Source organism: Amphiura filiformis, chromosome 12 (genome assembly GCF_039555335.1).
Source record: "Amphiura filiformis chromosome 12, Afil_fr2py, whole genome shotgun sequence".
NCBI classification, from domain to species: Eukaryota; Metazoa; Echinodermata; class Ophiuroidea; order Amphilepidida; family Amphiuridae; genus Amphiura; species Amphiura filiformis.
In genome coordinates, this window is record NC_092639.1 from 57,114,838 (window position 1) to 57,135,809 (window position 20,972).

The 20,972-nt window shown below is 38.9% G+C and overlaps 1 protein-coding gene across 2 annotated transcripts in view; it reads right to left on the reverse strand.

The window, feature by feature from the left end:
• Positions 1 to 14,948: 14,948 nt before the first annotated feature.
• Positions 14,949 to 20,972, reverse strand: part of LOC140166462 (U2 small nuclear ribonucleoprotein B''-like) — a 39,259-nt gene continuing 33,235 nt past the window's right edge. Inside the window, exons 7-8 of one of the 2 annotated variants that reach the window (XR_011860864.1) lie at positions 19,288 to 20,761; positions 14,949 to 18,776 (exon numbers count right to left, since the gene is read on the reverse strand). Coding sequence is in view for 1 of the 2 variants with exons in the window: in XM_072189941.1 (XP_072046042.1) it covers positions 20,602 to 20,761 (160 nt within the window). In the remaining variant the exon portion in view is untranslated. Of the gene's footprint in view, positions 20,762 to 20,972 lie in introns of both variants that reach the window. The other variant, XM_072189941.1, reaches the window with a different exon arrangement.

The following is a 20,972-nucleotide window of genomic DNA, read 5'->3' on the forward strand; positions in this document are numbered from 1 at the left end:
ACATGTAACGTCAGAAATAGGCTAATACTAAAACCATCAAGGGGACTTGTGATTACCATAATGTATAGCTATATATGCAGTGCAGGATGGGTCACGTGTTGTAGGCGTATAGTCTACTTTGTGACGGATACACTGTAAAGATTTTAGCTCAAATTTTACCGACATTTCCGGCGACATAAAACTTCAAGGAGCGGTTCCAGTTTCATCACGTGTTATCTCCATGAGCCACCTTGGTTGGTGACCCTGACACCACTTCCCATCTATATTCCGTTATTCCAATCTCTTTTGATACAAGAGTCAAAATTGTGTGAAGTGAGTGAACACACTTTTAAGGGGAAGCTGCACTGAAAAAAGTGATTTTCTAAAGTATTTGACCTGTACACTTGTAAATTGGTGGGAATGTGTGTGCTGATCAAACTTAGCGATTCCAGCCAAAAAAATAATCGTCGTTATAACGGTTGCCATGGTAACGGCGGCCATGTTGATTTTCACATGATGTCGCTTGCCGCCATTTTTCTCAGTCGTTCTTTGGTATTTTTTCTGAAATTTGTTTTATTTGACAAATTTAGGTGTAATTAAAAAATTTATAGAGGGAATTTTCAAAAAAAGGTTGTAGGGTTACGCTACGGTGCATTAAAATTGGTAAATTTGCGCATTTTGGCGGAAAATTTTCAAAAACGGCCGTTTCCATGGTTACCAGATGTTTTTAAAATTTCCTTCTATAAATATTTAGATACAGGTATTTCCAACATACTTGCCAAAAATAAGCTCAAACAAATATACCATTACCAAGAAAAGTGAGGCGCAAGGTAAAAAATGACGCTAAACGACATCTGGCAGAAAATGGCATTTTAAGTCTAGAAACACTTAATATGTTAATTAGGCAGCAATTATGCATATCAAATATTATAAAATCATGTTTCTGACAACAATAACATTTATACTAATTATTAGCACTCTTTATAGACAATAAACATATTACATTATTCAGAAACTAATTTTTAGCTGGAAATTCCTTAAATATCGCCCCTTGAAAACAATACAATACATAAGAAATACATTACGTGTATTAGTATAGGACAGAATTCAATTCGCGACTTTTTCGCGTCACGTTGTTCCCTTTGATTACTTGCAACTTCTGAACCAAATGTCCGATTTGAATCAAATAAAAAGCAAATAAAGGCCCAAATTCTATAGATTTTTAATTTAGAAAAAACATAAAAAGACTAAAATACCCCTATTTCACAACAATCCTGGTGCAGCTTCCCCTTAAGATAGTTTTAGCAGAGGTTTATTTTTCAACTCTATTTATTATGTTTACTCCATTGATTCCGAAATCTCCATTGCCCGGGGAAGGCACTATTAATTATGTGGATACATGTATGAAGCTAAACTAGGGATCACTAGGTGAGATGAGAACATGACGTTAAACAAAATGGTGTCTTTCAAAGCACAGAAGCTTAGAATGTTGAATTGGTAGTTCTTACTTACTTTACTTTTTCAGCCATTATCAAGGCCTCAGCATGATGTCTCCACGTGTCTCTGTCTCTGTTTTGTGCTTGTTGATACCAGTTCACTTCTCCCCAGTAATATTGCAACTCGTCCCTCCATCGCTTCCGTTGGCGTCCTCTATTTCGTTTCTTTCCATAAGGTGTCCAATGTGTGAGTGTTGAGCTCCAACGATTGTCTTGTCTTCGACTGATATGGCCGGCCCAGGTCCATTTTCTACTTTTAATGGTTTCCAAGATGTCTTGAACTTGGGTTTGCTCCCTGATCCATTTGTTGGTTTTTCTGTCCTTGTAGGTGATGATTAAAACGCTTCTTTCCATGTTGTGTTGGCTGCTGCCAGAGGTTAGTGTCCATGATTCTGCTCCATATGAAATAGCTGGGAGGATGCATTGGTTGTAGACCTTTCTCTTACGGCATATATGAAGATTGCCTTTCATGACGGTGCTGTATCTTCCAAAGGCTTGCCACCCGGCTTTAATTCTCCTTCGAATTTTTGTCTCGAAGAGAGAAGCGTTGTCCAAGGTATACCTCGACCTGCTCAATTTCAACCCATTTTACTTGCACTTGCATCTTTGGGATTGTTTCTGTTCCTGTCATAACCTTTGTTTTCTTCATATTCATTTTGAGTCCGGTTGCCCTGCTTGCCTCGTTCAATTCTTGTACATTCTTGTTCAATTCTTGTACATTCTTGTTCAATTCTTGTTCTATTCTTGGTCAATTCTTGTTCTATTCTTGTTCAATTCTCGGTCAATTCTTGTAGCATTGTTTCAAGTTCTTTGAGGTTGCTTGATATAGTGACAATGTTATCTGCAAAGCGTAGGTGACTCATGTGTTCTCCGTTAATGTTGATTCGTTTTTGGCTTCAGTCAAGTGTTTTGAAAATTCCTTCTAGGGTGGCTGTAAAGAGTTTTGGTGAAATAGTGTCTCCCTGGCGCACTCCCTTCTGTATCATGATTTTTTCATTGTCTTTGTGCATTTGACGGAAATTTCAGACATTCAGCAAAGTTTGCCGGAACTCCTCCGAGAACATGGTGAATATCTTCTTCTGTAAACCTTTACTTTCCCGTATATATACATGTAGAATAGACTAAATTATTCTTGCGTTTAGGTTTACAGAAGAAGATATTCACCATGTTCTCGGAGGAGTTCCGGCAAACTTTGCTGAATGTCTGAAATTTCCGTCAAATGTAGTTCTGAATGGCGTCAAATGAAAATATAATTAACAAGTAATAATGAAATCAGTGAGGAAATTGAAAAATAATGGCCTTTGGGAGCCAGATCGAATGGGAAAGAGGGATGGGGCTTCTGAAATAACCCCGGCTCCATTGATTTAGAAAAGATGAGAATGGTGTGGGGATAATTGTTGACCGGATTACCATCCTTTTCTTTCCCGTATATATACATGTAGTATAGACTAAATTATTCTTACGTTTAGGTTTACAGAAGAAGATATTCACCTTGTTCACAGAGGAGTTCCGGCAAACTTTGCTGAATGTCTGAAATTTCCGTCAAATTACAGTACATATTTTTTACAGTGTATGCTCTGTGTAGGAACCATTGCCTTCGATTACCAAGTTACAGGAAGGAAACGTGTGTAATTGTCTAGATATCAGTATACTGTAAGCTTTGTTTGGCTTGTGTTTGGTGATATCATCTACTGTGTTGTAACGTATGCCTTCTATATGGTGCTGTGGATGTTTACCAGTTGGCTCTATAGAATTGGAGCATATACTTTTTATTCCGACGGGGGCGGCAATTGTCAGACTATTTCAATAAATACAGACAAGTTTGGATTACTGTATCATTAGCAAAGTTTTACTGACTATGATTGTTTATACTTAAAACATTATACCATTGTGGATTGTAGATTGTTACAACTGGACTAGCGACGTATATCTGGTATAAACACCACATAACAGAAAATGGCGACTCCATCAATTTGCCTCAGAACTATAATCATCCACACGAGTGTTTATTTGTATGTATTGTCAATGCTATCTTCAGTGCATTGTTTAACAATAGATGCGACACCCCGTGAAGCTTCCATCCACGAAGGTGACTCCATTACAATACAATGTCAAGCTCAGCATATTTCTTCTGGTAGTTCCATTGATTTCGCATGGCGCCACGAAGACAAAGTCATTTCACCACGTGATGGTGTGGTGGCGAATCCAACTAAACATCACGTCACTATGGATGCTGAAGACACCTCAATCCTGCGTATCTCTGACACCAATCGCGAAGATTCTGGTCCTTACACATGTGTTGCTTGGGATGTTAGAACTGGTCAAACTGCACAATCATCTTCGGTCATTACAGTGTTCTATCCCCCTGCAGCGCATTTTCCACAGTGCTTGGTCCAGAACTCTATCTTGCAAGATCTTACTGACATCCAACAAGGTACCAGACTGACAATGGTGTGTTCTTCTGATGTGGCTTCTCCGCTTCCGATGATCTCTTGGTATCGTTCTGACAAAGAACGAGACGACTTCATCAGCGGTTCAATTGTTGTCGGAGAGAGCTTTTTACGGAATGAAATTACTGTGATAATTGGTAAAGAACACCACGGCGCCACATTTGAATGTCATCTTCATAGCTCGGCATTCCCCTTATTAGATGACACATGCTCCCTAGGACCAATTTCAGTTTTATTAGATGAAACCGATTCCGCCAGTGACGTCGCGACTGAAAGTAATCCGCGCATGTATACTGATGGTCGACAAGGTAATAGCGCAAAAGAAGCTGCCGACGTACCCACTATTTCCGCGACACCAGATATGCCCGTATGCCAGAAAAGTACATTCTCATTGGCAGATAGAGCAATGGTGCCGACAGCGGTCATTCTAGTTTTGCTATTGATTGTATCAGTGATCTTCAACTATCTCCAGATGTCTAAAATTTCGCAAATGTCATCAAAAACGTCAAGCAAACCTGTCGTGAGACATCAGGTCATGCCTGAAGACGGATACATGGGAATAACCATAGATGGTCGAACATCTAACTACACACAACTGAATTTGAATATGCGTGATACCTTTCAGGACAATGCTAATACCGGTGGCTTTTTTGGATATGATACGCCTGGATATAAGTTAGGATATGAAGATGTGTCGTCGGCAAATGATCCCGACAGCTGGCGGCTATCTACCGTATCGAGAGGTACGTACGAAGACATGGATGACGCGGGAAATCCGACATCAACACTTCATCCGACATCAACACTTCGTCCGATATCTACAATGACGTACGAAGAATTGGCTGACGCACATACGCCGACAGCGTCACTGAGCAGATTATCTAACCATATTAATGATATAAGTGAAAATGTCGACACTATGAACAGGTCTACTCATTATGAAAACCCGGAAAATGAGGGACAGACAGAACCATGTTCAGACTATCATTCCTATGAAAGAACAATTAGCTCAATAAGTGGACAAATTGAAGAACAGTAGGCATGGTAGGCGGTTATGTTATTCCTTAAGTTATTTGAGACTCTAAATACAATATTTATGATGGTATCCAATGTGTTATTTGTTTAAGCCAATTTTCGACAAGAAATAAGGCACAGTTTATGCTTCGTCGTTTCGTGTGCGTTTTGAAAGTTAATTTCTGATACATTTTGTAGCTCTGCCCAATGTCTTAAAGATGCTGGCCAGAATTAAGACTAGGGCCAGTGTGTCCATTTTTGTGTAAGTGCTTTCTATTGCGACAGACATTACGTTACGTTCTTTGTTGCGAATTTGAGTTCCCCGCTGCATTTTAGTTGTCGTAACAGATGGACGTTACGTTTGTCGCATCGGTAAAGACACACAACGTCGGAATATAATCCGGTCGATAGTGAGAATTACTTGTCCGCGTGTCATTTAACATGTAGGATGTCGATGTGATTAAAACTATGATAAAGAATAAGTACTGAATGCAATGAGTCGAAGAAATTCCTGGACTCGCCAACAACGACGCGGCCAGCATTATAATTATAGTCTAACTTCTTTGCACGGCGTTTTTTCGTTGCGCCAGACAGACGCATCAGCTAATTTGTCACACGTCGTCCAGAGTGACAAAAAATGTAGCAACGTTTCCCCATAGAAGATATCTTACCCTTCCCATGATGTATCACCTCATTACATCAAAGACACTCTTATTACTCTGTACAGGTTCGCTTTGTTTTCATGTTGAGAGTAGACTGGCTAAACATGGGTGGGACACTTGACAGTCGAGAAATAAACATATTTTGCCAGATCTGTTCATTGAGGTACTTTTTGTCACTATCAACCCATGTTGCACCAGACAGCAAATCAGTACAGAAGATTGAAATGGAAGAAATGCATTGTGGGAAGTGTAAGATATCTTCTCTGCCCGCTCGTTTAATCATTTAAGTGGCAAAGACAATCGCAGCCGATAACCGTAGGTCGCAGCGGAGAACCGCAACGGAAAAATGTTGGACTGTAATACTGGCCTTATATGCTGCTACACAGGCGCCTTGTCCATCCGCGTATAAAATTGAATACTATGCAACTATGAGAACTTCGTGTATGCGTCGCGTCGTAAGCAAAGAGATTGTGCTATTCCAGTTGAATTCCATACACGACCTTAATCTCACACAGGGAGTGTAAATTTCAAAATTAAGTTATGATGAGTAGCTCCATTTGAAATTCACACTCCCTGTGTGGGAGATTAAGGTCATGTCTTCTATAGGTTGTGTATGGATTCCAAGTGGAAAAACCAAACCAAACCAAAGAGATGTACTGATCCCTATTTCCAGTGTTACCATGTCCACGTGTCTTAGTCTGTTAAATTCATAGGTACTTGCCCCGGATACTATATGCAGTTTGTTCCCTCATACATGTATGTTCCGGGCTTGACTATGGAAATGCCATAATGTACAGTATCTGTCATTGAAGGTAAAAGAAACAGGTTTCAGAAACTCCAAACCCGTGCTGCTCGTGTGGTTTTCTCAGCTCCTCATTCAATCAGTATCCCCAACTTTCTTACCCAACTCCATTGGCTTCCGATTCAATATTCTGTTCAACCGGCTCCTCTGTGTCTTTAAACTTCTTTGGATCTTGCTCCTTAATATCTTAGTGAACTTCTAAGCCTTCTTTCTGCATATATGTTACGGTCGTCTTCTGATGAGATACTCCTTTGTGAACCACACCTGTTTATATCTGCTGGCAGTTTTACTGTCTCTGGCCACGGGAATGGAACAAACTCCCACCTAGCACTGGCTTCTGTGCTGTACTCTGATACCTGTATGATGATTTTCCAACTGTAGGGTACGCTCGGTGCTCCCTTCGGTCGCTATTCGAGAGGCGTCGCGGTTTGTGGAACGGGGCTAGTTCTACTCCCACCAGGGAGTTCCCGTAATCAGGTTTCAGAAATAGCTTAAAACTCATACGAGTGCATATTAATACGTAGTGGTATAAACAATGAATGAAGAGTTAGTCTAAGAGTTTAAATTCGACACTACACTATTTTTCGCTCACCTGGAACGTTTTCACTAAGTATGACGTTCCTATGACGTCATACTGTCAATCACGTGACGTCATCAGTGAAGAATATCCCATTTGCTGAAGACGCTAGTCGAACTTGGGGTCGAACAAGTAAAAACATTTAAGGTGTGCGAAAAATAGTGTTGTGTCGAAGTTAAACTCTTTATTCAACTTAAAACTTATCGGTCTTGTTTTATAGTCATGATAGTGGTGCCCTTATTTTTGATAATTTTTGTAGAGTAGCCTACCTACTCAGAATTGCCCCGTTCAACATTACGTTCACGCTATTGGTAAATCTCATCAGTCCTCAGTCGTAACGTAACCGAAGTCTTTGATGGCGAGTCCAGAATTTTAATTTACATGTTAATTTGAAACTACTACTTGATTACTCCAAACAACATCCACAATCATGTTTTATAATAATAATTAGTTAATAATATTAATGCAAATGTACATAATGTATACATGTTGAATTATGAATCGGACGCTATATCGAACTGGACTTACTACTTTCTAGCTGGTCTAGAAATGCTATATTTTGTATTTAAAATGACGTACGTGTGTTCATACTTGAATACAAATTATATGTGAACTACTTGTTTGACGAATCATTTTCACACACTGTAGGCCAAGACTGAATTGGTATCTTACAAATACATGGACGCGTGTGTGCGTGCTTGTAATGTTGGTGTACAAAATAATAGTTTTAGAAACTATTGTGACAAACCAAAAATGAAATGATAAAACAAAAAAATCCGGAAGTGGCGGAGATTATGGCCGCTTCACCGTCATGACCGTGCAGGCATTATATGCCTATATCATCAGTGTACTTAGGCGATAAAGTTTTGGTGTGACGACGCGAAACATTATTAGCTAATAGGGCCCTATATGAAAATGCCATACGGCCGGGCGGTTTCACGAGTTGCCGGCTCGATCATGTCATCCGCCGCCTGAGTGCAATCAACATCTCGGTACAAGTGCATTATTTTGTACATTTTCTCGGGCAACAAGTGTACGTTGATGCGTCTGCCATTTGGGCTCGCATGCATTATTGGGGACGCGTGCAATATTTTGTACAATTTCACTTCCAACGCATTTATTAACCTCCCGGATTAACCTATAAAATGACGCACATTCAAATCCATTTTAGGCTGTTTACAGTCAATTGCACATCTCAGCAAAACGAGGATGGTCCTCGCTACAGTGATGTCCACGGTTGGAATGTAAAGTGTTATTTTAACTTCCGCGTGTGCCGGCAAACACGTACACATCCACACTCTAACATGTCTAATAGGCAGTCAAATTAGCACAGCTGATAGGGCACTAGACTTAAGTGCGCGGTCCCCAGTTCATTTTTTATTTATTTATTTATTACACTTTATCACTGGCACAGAATTACAAAAATGTAATATTGCACATAAGTTACATCAAAAATTACACAATATCATAAAAGGAACAAAATGTTTTAAAAAGTCCAGTGAATGGCTGGAGCGCCACCAAATCCAAAAAGAAGGGAAAGGAAAAATAAATTGGAAGGGGAAAATGCAGGTTGCCTGCAATTTGGACAATTACAAAAAGAGGTCCAAGTGCAAACACAAGTTGCATCAAAGGATCAGGAGCGGGCATATTTGGACTGGTAGAATTTCAAAAACTTGAAAATATTCTCCAACTGATAGTAAGACTAGGTTCCTGTGACCAGTAAGACTAGGTTCTTGTGACCAGTCATTGTCCGTAATGACATTGCACATCCCAGTTCCAGCAGAGCTCTGCTCAGCTGACTCTAGCTTAAGGGTCTGCTGGGTAATAATGGGGCATTGACTTAGCACGCTGGTTTACGCCACTCATACCGGTTACGGTTCGCTATCTTTAAGGTTCGCTATCTCTAAGGTTCGCTATCTCTAAGGTTCGCTATCTCTAAGGTTCGTTATCACTAATTACGAAAAAGGTCCGCTATACCTAAGGTATCACTAATTTTGAAAAAGGTTCGGTATTTCTAAGGTTCGATATCACTAATTTTAAATAAGGTTCGCTATCTCTAATTTTAAAAATGTCCGCTATCACTAATTTATTGAAGGTTCGCTATCTCTAAGGTTCGCTATCACTAATTTAAAATAAGGTCCGCTATCTCTAATTTTAACAATCCCGGTATCCCTATAAGGTTCGCTATATCTATTTTTAAATAAGGTCCGCTATCTCTAAGGTTCGCTATCTCTAAGGTTCGCTATCACTAATTTAAAATAAGATTCGCTATCTCTAATTTTAAATAAGGTTCGCTATCTCTAATTGTAAATAAGGTTCGCTATCTCTAATTTCAGATTAGTGATAACGAACCTTAGGTATAGCGAACCTTAATCGAAATTAGTGATAGCGAACCTTAGAGATAGCGAACCTTGATAAATTAGGGATAGCGAACCTTAAACAAAATTAGTGATAGCGAACCTTAGGTATAGCGGACCTTTATTGCAATTAGTGATAGCGGACTTTAGCGAACCTTCAATAAATTAGTGATAGCGGACCTTATTCAAAATTAGTGATAGCGAACCTTATTTTAAATTAGTGATAGCGAACCTTATTTAAAATAAGTGATATCGAACCTTAGAACTAGCGAACCTTATTCTAAATTAGTGATATCGAACCTTAGAAGTAGAGGACCTTTTTTTAGGTATAGCGAACCTTTTTCTCTATTAGAGATAGCGGGATTCTGATCTCCATAGACTTTACACGTTAGTGATAGCGAACCTTAGAGATAGCGAACCTTAGAGATAGCGGACCTTAGAGATAGCGGGATGTCACCCTCATACCAGCTGTTTCTAGCCTGAAAGTAGAATAGAGTGCCCAATCTCTGATGATGATTTAATTAAATCTATCTGGACGGTTGGGCGCCCTTAAAACCGGTTTAACCCACCAGAGTCTGGTCCTAAGTCCAAGTCCAAAGACCTCAGAGAATTGATTGATGCCTACCCAAGACAAGAAGATATGCAGTTCAAGAAATACCCCGGGAGAAATACTTCCCAAGACACCTTCAAAGAGGCATTATAATGGAGTGCTCGTCTGTATACGGGTGAAATAAGGCTCCGAAGGTGACTAGACTGCGCTGGTGTTCTACCAATGAATTACTTCTCTTATTGCGCTAACCTGAAATTGCACTGGACAAGGAAACTAGCTGCCTTTTAAAATTAGAGAGTTTGCGAAATGAAGTTTTCTTCAACTGCAACGGCAACTTCAGAAATATCGATGATTTCTTGCTCAAATTTACTTCAACGCGAACGTTTAACTTTAATTGGTCACACTTCAAGACAAAATACTCCCATTAGGCACTTCGTTTGAATAAATATGAATGAAACAAGGATTATGTCGGGACCCAGCGCTAATCTACTTATCACATTATTTTGAGACTAGCTATAGCCTACATTTCATTTAATATTCTTACGATAGTTAGAGGCCTATATTATTTAAAAGAAGGCCCAATTTTCAAAGTTAACCTTGTCAATTTCATATGTCCATTTTACTGCTCAAAGCGTAATGAAACACCAATTCTTCTTTTCCTTCCATCTCAATTTCTCTCTCCTTCCCCTCCAGTTTTTCCCCCTCCAAAGTGGCGTTGTCAGTGTTTTCCTTTCAAGGGGAACATTATTGACAAATGGGCAAAAGAGGCTTACAGCGCAAGATGTCACCGCCGCCACCATCCAACAGGGGGAGGGTCAACATGGTCAAGAAGGAGGACAAGATGTCCCATGGGGAGCCTCCCTTGGCTACCTCCACCGCACCTCCCTGTCCAATCCTAATGTTCTCCCTCTCCTCCTACCCCCTCTCTTACCAGGCAGGCGCAACATATGACATGTTCTATTTAAAGATAATTATAATGCACCTGATACACTCTTCTAGAAGTATGCTACACTGCACAGTGCCATCGCCCCGATATCTTCATGGCAGAAATCGCCATGGTAGGTTGAATCCACAGCCACGCATGGCCATTTTGTTCCGACCTGTTTAATAGTTTTGAGACGCATAATGAGCCGAGGGACATGCGACAAAGGCTACTGACAATAGCCTGGTAACTGACCTCTCTGTATATGAGTGAGCATGTATACGCCATGAGGTGATCTGCTTTTAGACTGCCTCCACGAGTGAGTGCAGCTAGCCTATACTGCGCTATATAGTTCGGCACATATAAAATCAGAATTTTTGTCATTTTTTGAGCTCAATACGCACGCTTCTTTCTCAATACGCAAGCTAACGACTATCATATCCTTTCAACACATATGTTCAAGTGCAAGGAAAAAAATATGGCTTCTTTAGAATAAAAAAAACCGGGAGATATTCATCATTTTCTATCCCGGTATTCGAAGATTTATCGTCTGAATATCAAATCGTGCATAGCACATTCACCGTCCATACGTGTATCGATTCCGTGTATTCATTTTAGTGTCTCTGCTGTACAATGTAGGGCCTAATTATTAACCAGGCGATGTCGGTGTGCACTGTTCGCTCTAGTGCAAATAAGCCATTTATACGGGAACTTAATCCCCTTGACGTTGAAGTTTTCACAGTGACGTGATTTCGCAAACTGATTTTTTTTACGTCATGATCACACACATAAGTATATACCAACCTTGACAAAATATTCTAATTCAAACATTTATTTTCAAAGGTGTTTTTTTCTACCTCAAGTAAATTAGATTTCCAATAATTGGTCTTTTAACTAGATAATACATAACAGGTAATTTGGAAACTATTGTTCTTAAATTTATGTATTTCCGTTCATAATTTACTACTCACTGTAGATTTTCACGGTCACTTCGACTTCTAAGAGGCTTTCATGGCATAGTGGTTTTGAATAGCTAATCCTCTAGACGTTGAAGTTTGTGCTTCTGAGCCGCATGTCTCAAACTCTCCATTGTCTCGGTTTATACCCGTACGTTACGCGAAATGGTTGTATGTAGGTATAGGCCTACCAGGGGACTGTGTCTGTTGAGCTGCGTCTCTGAATGTTTTATGGTGTTTTTATGGTGCTACCCCCTCTCTTACCAGGCAGGCGCAACATATGACAATCATGTTCTATTTGAAGATAATTATAATGCACCTGATACACTCTTCTAGAAGTATGCTACACTGCACAGTGTCATCGCCCCGATATCTTCATGGCAGAAATCGCCATGGTAGGTTGAATCCACAGCCACGCATGACCATTTTGTTCCGACCTGTTTAATAGTTTTGAGACGCATAATGAGCCGAGGGACATCCGACTAAGGCTACTGACAATAGCCTGGTAACTGACCTCTCTGTATGTGAGTGAGCATGTATACGCCATGAGGTCATCTGCTTTTAGACTGCCTCCACGAGTGAGTGCAGCTAGCCTACGCTGCGCTATATACACCAGGCACAAAAAGAAACTCGTTAATTATAGGAGGGTCAAGTTTGAGAGAGCTAGTACAGATAGAGGGGGGAAGGAGGGGAAAATAAGGAGAAGGTAGGGAAGGGGAAACAGGAGGGGAAGGGGAGAGGAGATTCAGAAGGAGGAGAGAGATTCAGAAGGAGGGGAAAGAAATAAAGAATATGTATTTCATTAGGCTTTGCGTAGTAAATTGGAATATGAAATTGACAAAGCTGACGAGCCTTTATTAAATAATATTATATATAGGCCTATAACTATCGTAAGAATATTAATTGATAGCTAGTTTCAAAATAATATGATAAGGAGATTAACGCTGGGTCCCGACATAATCCATGTTGAGTGGTATCGCGAGTTCATTCATGTTTACTCAAACGAAGCTCTTAAGGTAGAGCCTTTTGTCTTAAAGTGACTTGACTAAACAAAAGAGAGACATTTGGATGTAGTCGGTTACAAGCTCTTACACATGCCCTTCTTTTGAACGCACATGATACACATGTCCCGAGTTTAAGCGACAAGACGCTGTTGTTGCAGTAACCAACCATACGTTCGCGTTGGAGTAAATTTGAGCAAGAAATCCAATCGATATTTCTGAAGTTGCCGTTCCAGTTTAAGTAAATTTTCAAACTTCATTTCGCAAAGTCTCTATTGTCTCGGTTTATACCCGTACGTGTTACGCGGGGAGCTGATCCTGGTTGCGATGGTTGTATGTACTATAGGTATAGACCTACCATGGGACTGTGTCTGTTGAGCTGCGTCTCTGAATGTTTTATGGTGTTTTTTTAAGGTGTACCTTGGGGCACGCGTCACGATGGAAAAAAATTATGCAGTGTGCGCAGAGGCTTGTACATGTAGGTTGGCATCGTGCACCAGCCCCAAATCTATTATTATCATTTATTATTAACTGGCGACCTTTTTAAACTTGTATGGGCTTTCATTTGAACGGGACTTTCATTTGAACGTGCATTTGAACGATGCTAAAAATATCTTGGTATATGCCTACTCTTCCTATGAGCTGAATATTGTCTCGGTTTGACAAAACAACCGGAAACCCAGGGTCACCACACGGAAGTGTATTTTTAAAGTAACCAAACTACTAGACACACTGCACAGATATATCTCAAACATGCCCTCCAATTATGACGCAATTCTTTACTAATTCTTTACATTTCATTGAATGACCTTTGCATGTACTGGATACAAAACCTCATACTCCACAACTTGAGGTCAAATTTTGAGCTGTTTTTTAAATGGAGGTCAACGAACTGCACCCTGGAAATGAGGGTCTCATTTCGGCTAGGGAGTGTTGGTTTCAAAAAGGAACCAGGCCTGGATCATGTGATCGCACCATGTTGTATGACTTGCCCTTTTTTTGTTTTCAAAAAATAGGTCACTTTGTAAATGATGAATGTTTACTGTGTAGTCCTGTTCTATATGACTTCGCAAAACAGAGGATAATTTCTCTGTTTTGGATAAATTTGGGAGCTTTTGAGAATATACCAGATCACTTATTTTTGGTTTATACTCATTTCAAAAATGTTACCTTCAGCCTTTATGAAAGGAGCATTTCGTGATCCACCGCCACATCCTCCACTTTCCTCAAAAGTTTGGCTACATGTTTTATCAAAACAAATTATGGCAGATTCATTCGCTCTGCAAAAATTAATATCAAATTTGTATTCACATTCTGTTAAGGAATCGTATAGCAACGTTTGCACAGCATTTTTTTGTGGGACTTAAGAGCACATTAGACTTCTAAATTGGCGATATAATACAAATTTTGTGGCAAATTATTAAAATTTAATATTTTTTATATTTTTAATATCGAAGTAAACTTTGTAAATCTAATATTTACTGAGTGTATGTAGCTGGGAGGAAAAGCCATCCACCATTTGAAAATTTTGACCTTTCGTATTGAAGATATACATTTTTCCCCGAAAAAGTTGGGAACAAATATATATCTTCAATACGAAAGGTCAAACTTTTCAAATGATGGGCTGCTTTTTATCCCAGCTACATAAAGTACATATATTAGGTGCCCCCCTGCCAAAGTTGGGAATAAAGTATGCCTTATGTTTTGACACATCAGCCTGCTACAATAATTACCCAAGTAATTTTTTGTAATTTTGAGAACAAAATATGGTTCATTATACATTTAAACATATTTATTCACCAAAAACAAATTATGAGACAAATTAAAGTGAAAGGCAATTATCGTAGCAGGGTGCAGACATACTGTTTTTACCTGGGAATAGAGTGTATGCAATAAACCAACCGGAACGGTATAACAATTGAAATGGCAGCCATGCTGGAGGACAGTTCTAAGATAGCTTAAGATGACAGAGGGACAGGTCTCTAGATCGATTCCACAACCATTAATACCTATCACACGTTTTATTGTACTATCATGCGTATTTTCCCGTGGTACCTTATGGAGGACAGAATTTTATTTAAATTAGGATGACTCTGTTATGAGTGACGTAGTATTGCATACCCTCTATATTAAAGTTCATGTCACCTGTGAAAACACAATAGGAAAAAGTCAGAAGACTGAGTGATGTTTTTGAAGGCTCAAGACCTTTATTTCTTCATACAAAATATTACATTGATAAACCAAATACTTACAATGTGCTTCTAACCTTTAACCTTAACCATGTGTAGTATACATAGCTTTTGCAACTTAATATCAAAAGTATTAAAATCAAATTCAAAATACAATACAATTGACCATCTGTAGTATACATAGCTTTTGCAACTTAATATCACATGATATCAAAAGCATTAAAATCAAATTCAAAATACAATACAATTGACCATGTGTAGTATACATAGCTTTTGCAACTTAATATCAAAAGTATTAAAATCAAATTCAAAATACAATACAATTGACCATCTGTAGTATACATAGCTTTTGCAACTTAATATCACATGATATCAAAAGCATTGAAATCAAATTCAAAATACAATACAATTGACCATCTGTAGTATACATAGCTTTTGCAACTTAATATCAAAAGTATTAAAATCAAATTCAAAATACAATACAATTGACCATCTGTAGTATACATAGCTTTTGCAACTTAATATCAAAAGTATTAAAATCAAATTCAAAGTACAATACAATTGACCATGTGTAGTATACATAGCTTTTGCGACTTAATATTACATGATATCAAAAGCATTGTAAACAAATTAAAATACAATTGACCATTGTGTAGTATACATATTTTTCAACCTAATTTTATATGACACAATCTGGTCCATGGAGGCCAAAGGAGGTATTTTGTAATTGAGTTGCTATAGTTATTACCTACAAACATTAGGTCAGTGGTACTGGCCGCAACGTTGGTTGCTCCAAGGTACGTTAATCTGGTTGAATAGATTGAATTTATTCCCTCATTAGGCTATCATATACTAAAAACAGTTAAACACATAAGGTCGGGTATACTTGGTGATGTCTATTTTCTTATGTATTTGATTGTTTTTTACTCCATATTTTTGCCTTTATCTCCATTTCAAATTTGCCGCCTTTGGCCCCCATGGACCAGATTGTGTCACAATTATTATACTTACACTTAATTCAAAAGTACTTCAAACTGACCATGTGTAGTATACATAGCTTTTCCAACTTAATATCACATGATATCAAAAGCATTTCAAACAAATTAAAAAATAAAATTCACTGTTTCAAAAAAAAAAAAACACCCAAAAGCCTTTGCAACTGAATCCCTGATGAATTACTATCAATGCACACAGCTTCACAGTACAATTCAACTAGATTCAATGTGGCAAGTAAAGATGTACGCATCGATGAAACATCATCAGGGATTCAATTGCAAAGGCTAGGTTTATTGACCATGTGTAGTATACATATTTTTGAAACTTAATATTACATGATATCAAAAAATTCATGTGCATTCCAGTTGGAAGCTAAATTGGGCTATTCCAGTTGAAATCCATTCACCCCCTGTGGAAGACATGACCTTAATCTCCCCATACAGGGAGTGTAGATATGAAATGGGGTTAACTGAATGGGCAACTCCATTTGAAATCTACACCTCCTGTAGGAGAATAAGGTCATATCTTCCAAATCTTAAGTCCAATAAGCATAGGAATGTACATGTCACTGTAGACAAGCAGATGTTAATGACAATACAATATGCTGGAACATACTATGGATGCAACAAATATTTCAACAGAATAGTGCAATATAGTCGTATGCGCCATTTTGTTTGGTGAACTTGATTGTTTTATTGATTATGAAAATAAAGGCAGCACACATTTTAATAGGTCTGACAGCAATTACAATTTGAGTAAAATAATTACAAAGTTTAAAAACAATAAATAAGTGCAAAATGGTTTAAATGGTTGATATGACTATATTACACTCACCCAGCGATTTGTTCTCGTTTAAATTTCTTGGGGTTACCCGACGAATTTGATGGGAGAACTTCAACCTTGTACATCCTCCCCCATCTCATGCTATGGGAAATCGGTAACAAAGGTTTCATTCATATGACCATAATATAGCCAAGACACATACTTACAGGGATAAGAAGCCGAACATTGGCATTTCTTGGCAATGGCCCAAAACTGACCGATAAATGGCATTTTAAAGCTTGCAGATTTGCACATGTAACTCATAAAGCACAAGCAACACTTGGAATTGATGTTTGCTCGCAGAAGTGCACTATTTTCCCTCTGGATATCCCCTCTTTTATAAGCTACACAAAAATGCCTGAGTATGAGTCCTCCCCATCCAATTGGGTTGAACACAATTGGTATTGATAAAGCATTCACTCGGTTGGACATCCGGGAAAACTGTTGCATCTGCACAAGGGCGCGCATAGCAACCAGCTCTAACGAAGGGGAACTGCACATGCGTACACTGGTTTTACAAGGCTTTTCCCCTTGTGTGTTGTCAACTCGACCAAGACAATCTAACATGTGTAGTAAAGTAATAATGATTTAAGCACTACACTAACATTATTTACATCTGTTCTTTTCAACTTACGATACCTAAAATTCTGTTAGTTCATCCAACCTGAAATAAGGACAGGTAGTTATGAAGACCAATATCCGGATGTATCTTTGCATCTAATCAGTCATACAGTAATCTTGATGCAATCTATTTTATGTAAATATCCAGAATTTCAAGTTGGACAAACTAATATAAGAGATTACAGTTTATTTATGCAAATGTCTCAGTATTGTCTTTAGATATTGCTCAATCTTTTTGGACACAGGACTAACAATTTTGGAGATCATACCTCCAGTCCCAACAATATAGATATATCCACAGGGGCGTACCCCAGAAATCTTAGACACTGGAGTGTGCAGCAGCAAGAATAGCGCCAAATGAGGGTGATTTTGCATGTTTTAGGCATAAACCTGGGGTGCATTATGCACACTTTGCATCCCCTGGGATAAGATCCTGGTTATTGATTTGGAAAAGACACAAGAAAGCGGATTTTAACATCAAAAATTGATTGTATTATTCAAATATTACAAAATTTCAAGCCTTGGGCTATTTTATTTTTTACCTAAATTTGTTCTTTGGACAATTTGAAAAATCAGATTGTACAGATTTGTGGAGTTTTAACACTAAAAATCTGGACAAATTAGATAAAATCTGAACAGTTTGCATGTATGGAAGATAAAAGATGGATAAAAATAAATTAAGTTTACTACACCATCAACTATATCAGGAAATATCCAAGACGGCATGCAAATTATTGTCACTTACCATGAGTGTACAATTCTACACCAACCTTAATCTGGATTCATCACACACTTTTAACAACATTTGCACTATTTAGTTAAGGTCCTACGGGCCAGATGTGGTTGCACTGTGAGGATGAAGTCATATAGAACTTCCGTGACTTGAGACTTGCATACTCACACCTGTATTAATCTGCATACTTTGTCTTAGCTCAAGTTGAGAGTAACATCATTGCATTTATGCAGTTACGTCACCAGCGTACTGACAAACCACTCTTCTACGTGTGTATGCACCCAAATGATTAGAAACTGACAGTGCATCATGCAACATGGCATTACTCTCAACTTGAGATGAGACACACTACAGTGCATCCACATCCTTAACAAAACATTGTAAATTAACTTTGTTTACCTACACAAAATGATGCCATCCACGCAAAATCCATAATGGTCATAAGTATACTCTAGAGTGCCATCAGTGGCCACTGGTTGTCCAGCCGATGCACAAACTGAAAGGCAAAGAGTGCGAGAGCGCTCAGTGCAATGCGCTCCGACCCTATTCAGTTAAGGGCCTAAGGGCCAGATGTGGACGCACTGTGAGGATGAAATCACAGGTTATTATCTTCATATGGTTCTGTGAATTTAAACTTGCATGCTCACACCTGCATATATTATTGTTAGCATGTTATTATATACTGTGTCTTGTCTCAAGTTGTGAGTACCGTCAGTGCATTTATGTGATCGCGTCACTAGCGCATGGCCAAACCACTCTTTTACCCGTGTGTACACATCCTGCAATTCGAAACCAACACTGCATCATACAACATGGCGTTACTCTCAACTTGAGACGAGACACACTATAGTGCATCCACGTCCTGAACTAAACATTGTAAAATAACTTTGTTTACCTGTCTCACCCTATACCTACACAAAATGATGCCATCCAAACAAAAACCATAATGGTCTTATAAGTATACTCTACAGCGCCATCAGTGGCCACTGGTTGTTCAGCCGATGCACAAACTGAAAGGCAAAGAGTGCGAGAGCGCTCAGTGCAATGCACTCAGACACCATTGAGTAAACAGCTTAAGGGCCAGATGTGGATGCACTGTGAGGATGAAGTCACAGGTTGTCTTCATATGGATGTGTGAATTTAGACTTGCATGTTCACACCTGCATATACTGTGTCTTATATCAAGTTGTGAGTACCGTCAGTGCATTTATGGAGTCGTGTCGCCAGCGTATGGACATACTGCTCTTCTACGCGTGTAATTCGAAACTGCTACTGCGACATCCAGCATGGTGTTACTCTAAACTTGAGACGAGACACACTATAGGGCATCCACATCCGTAATTAAACATTGCAAAATAGCTTTACCTGTCACCCTATACCTACACAAAACGATGTCAACCAAACAAAAACCATTATGGTCTTTTAAGTATAATACAGCGCCATCAGTGGCCACTGGTTGTTCAGCCGATGCACAAACTGAAAAGCAAAGAGTGCGAGAGCGCTCAGTGCAATGCGCTCAGACACCCGAGGAAAAATCTGGTGAGGCACTGACAAGCCTATGTGACACTTGTCTATGGGAGGTCAAGGAATATCTCTGTGTGCTTAGTCCACATGTACATGAGGGGGGGGGTTGCTGTGTATGCTAGTGAAACTTACTTTTCCAGATTGATCTTAATAATCCACTCTTACCTTCATCAAACTACTGTTAGATCAACTCACTTAACTTACCAACCTGTGTCTGAATCGCACTGATTTCCAGAAGCACCTTTGTAAGGGATACTTCACAAATTTGCATAATTTTTACCGACATGACTTTTGAAGTGAAAAAGATTTCTTTGCAAACGGGACTTAAATACACAAACTGAAAACAACCAGAACTCAGAAGGATGTATGGAAATTCACTGATGATTCAGGTTTACCACTTAACAGCCATGTACCAGACACTTCCAGGCTGGACTTGATTCATTCAGTCCTGATGTGCATTGGGACATGGACAAAACTCCTCTAGGTTCTCTCTATGCAAATCTCATGGGCAGTAAATACAAATAAATTAATGGAGAAATACAAAAGCATAGGTCATCGGCAGAATGCAAATATATTGTATTTACAATGTTATTGGATTCTCCAAAAATATTATACAAAACAAGAGACGGTTAAAAAAAGGGTCACAACTCTGCCATCTTGCATATATTGCTCATGGAGGAAAACAGAGTACCTCTGGATTATTTTCTACATGTGCTCCATTCCAATTAATGTTCGCTAGTCTTTTGCCAATAAATGCTCTAAGTTCTCTGTTTTGGCCCCAATTGTAACAATACAATATGGCAGATGTACCATAGAGTTATGCACCAGGTCATTTTAAGTCTGGACTCTTTGGCCTAATCTCTTTGAAAAAGGTACAAAAATTACCACCTTTTCAAGCTGGTATGTCCAGTCCACATTACATCACATAGTTGATCCACCTTCTTGTTGGTCTATTTCTTAGCAAATGATATTTTCATAGCATTGCTTGGTGTGATCTTGAATCCTTGGAGTGCATCTTTGGCAACGCCAGCCTGTCCTTCATTCTCAAACTCTACAAAAGCGATATCGTGTCTCTGCGGTACTAAGCGCACCTCCTTGAAGCCTTGGAATCTGTGGTGAGGGAAAGATGAAACAAGGTCAAATAGTTAATTTGCTCATGATATGATAATTATTATGAGGAAATATAAATAGTTACAATCATGCTGAATCAGAGACCACCTGTGACACTCCTCCATGTTTGTGCGTCACTCATGGAGGCAATGTACCTCAGCATTATTTTGCTATGTGTACTGTTGTTTGTGTTTTTTGCGTGTAACGTGTT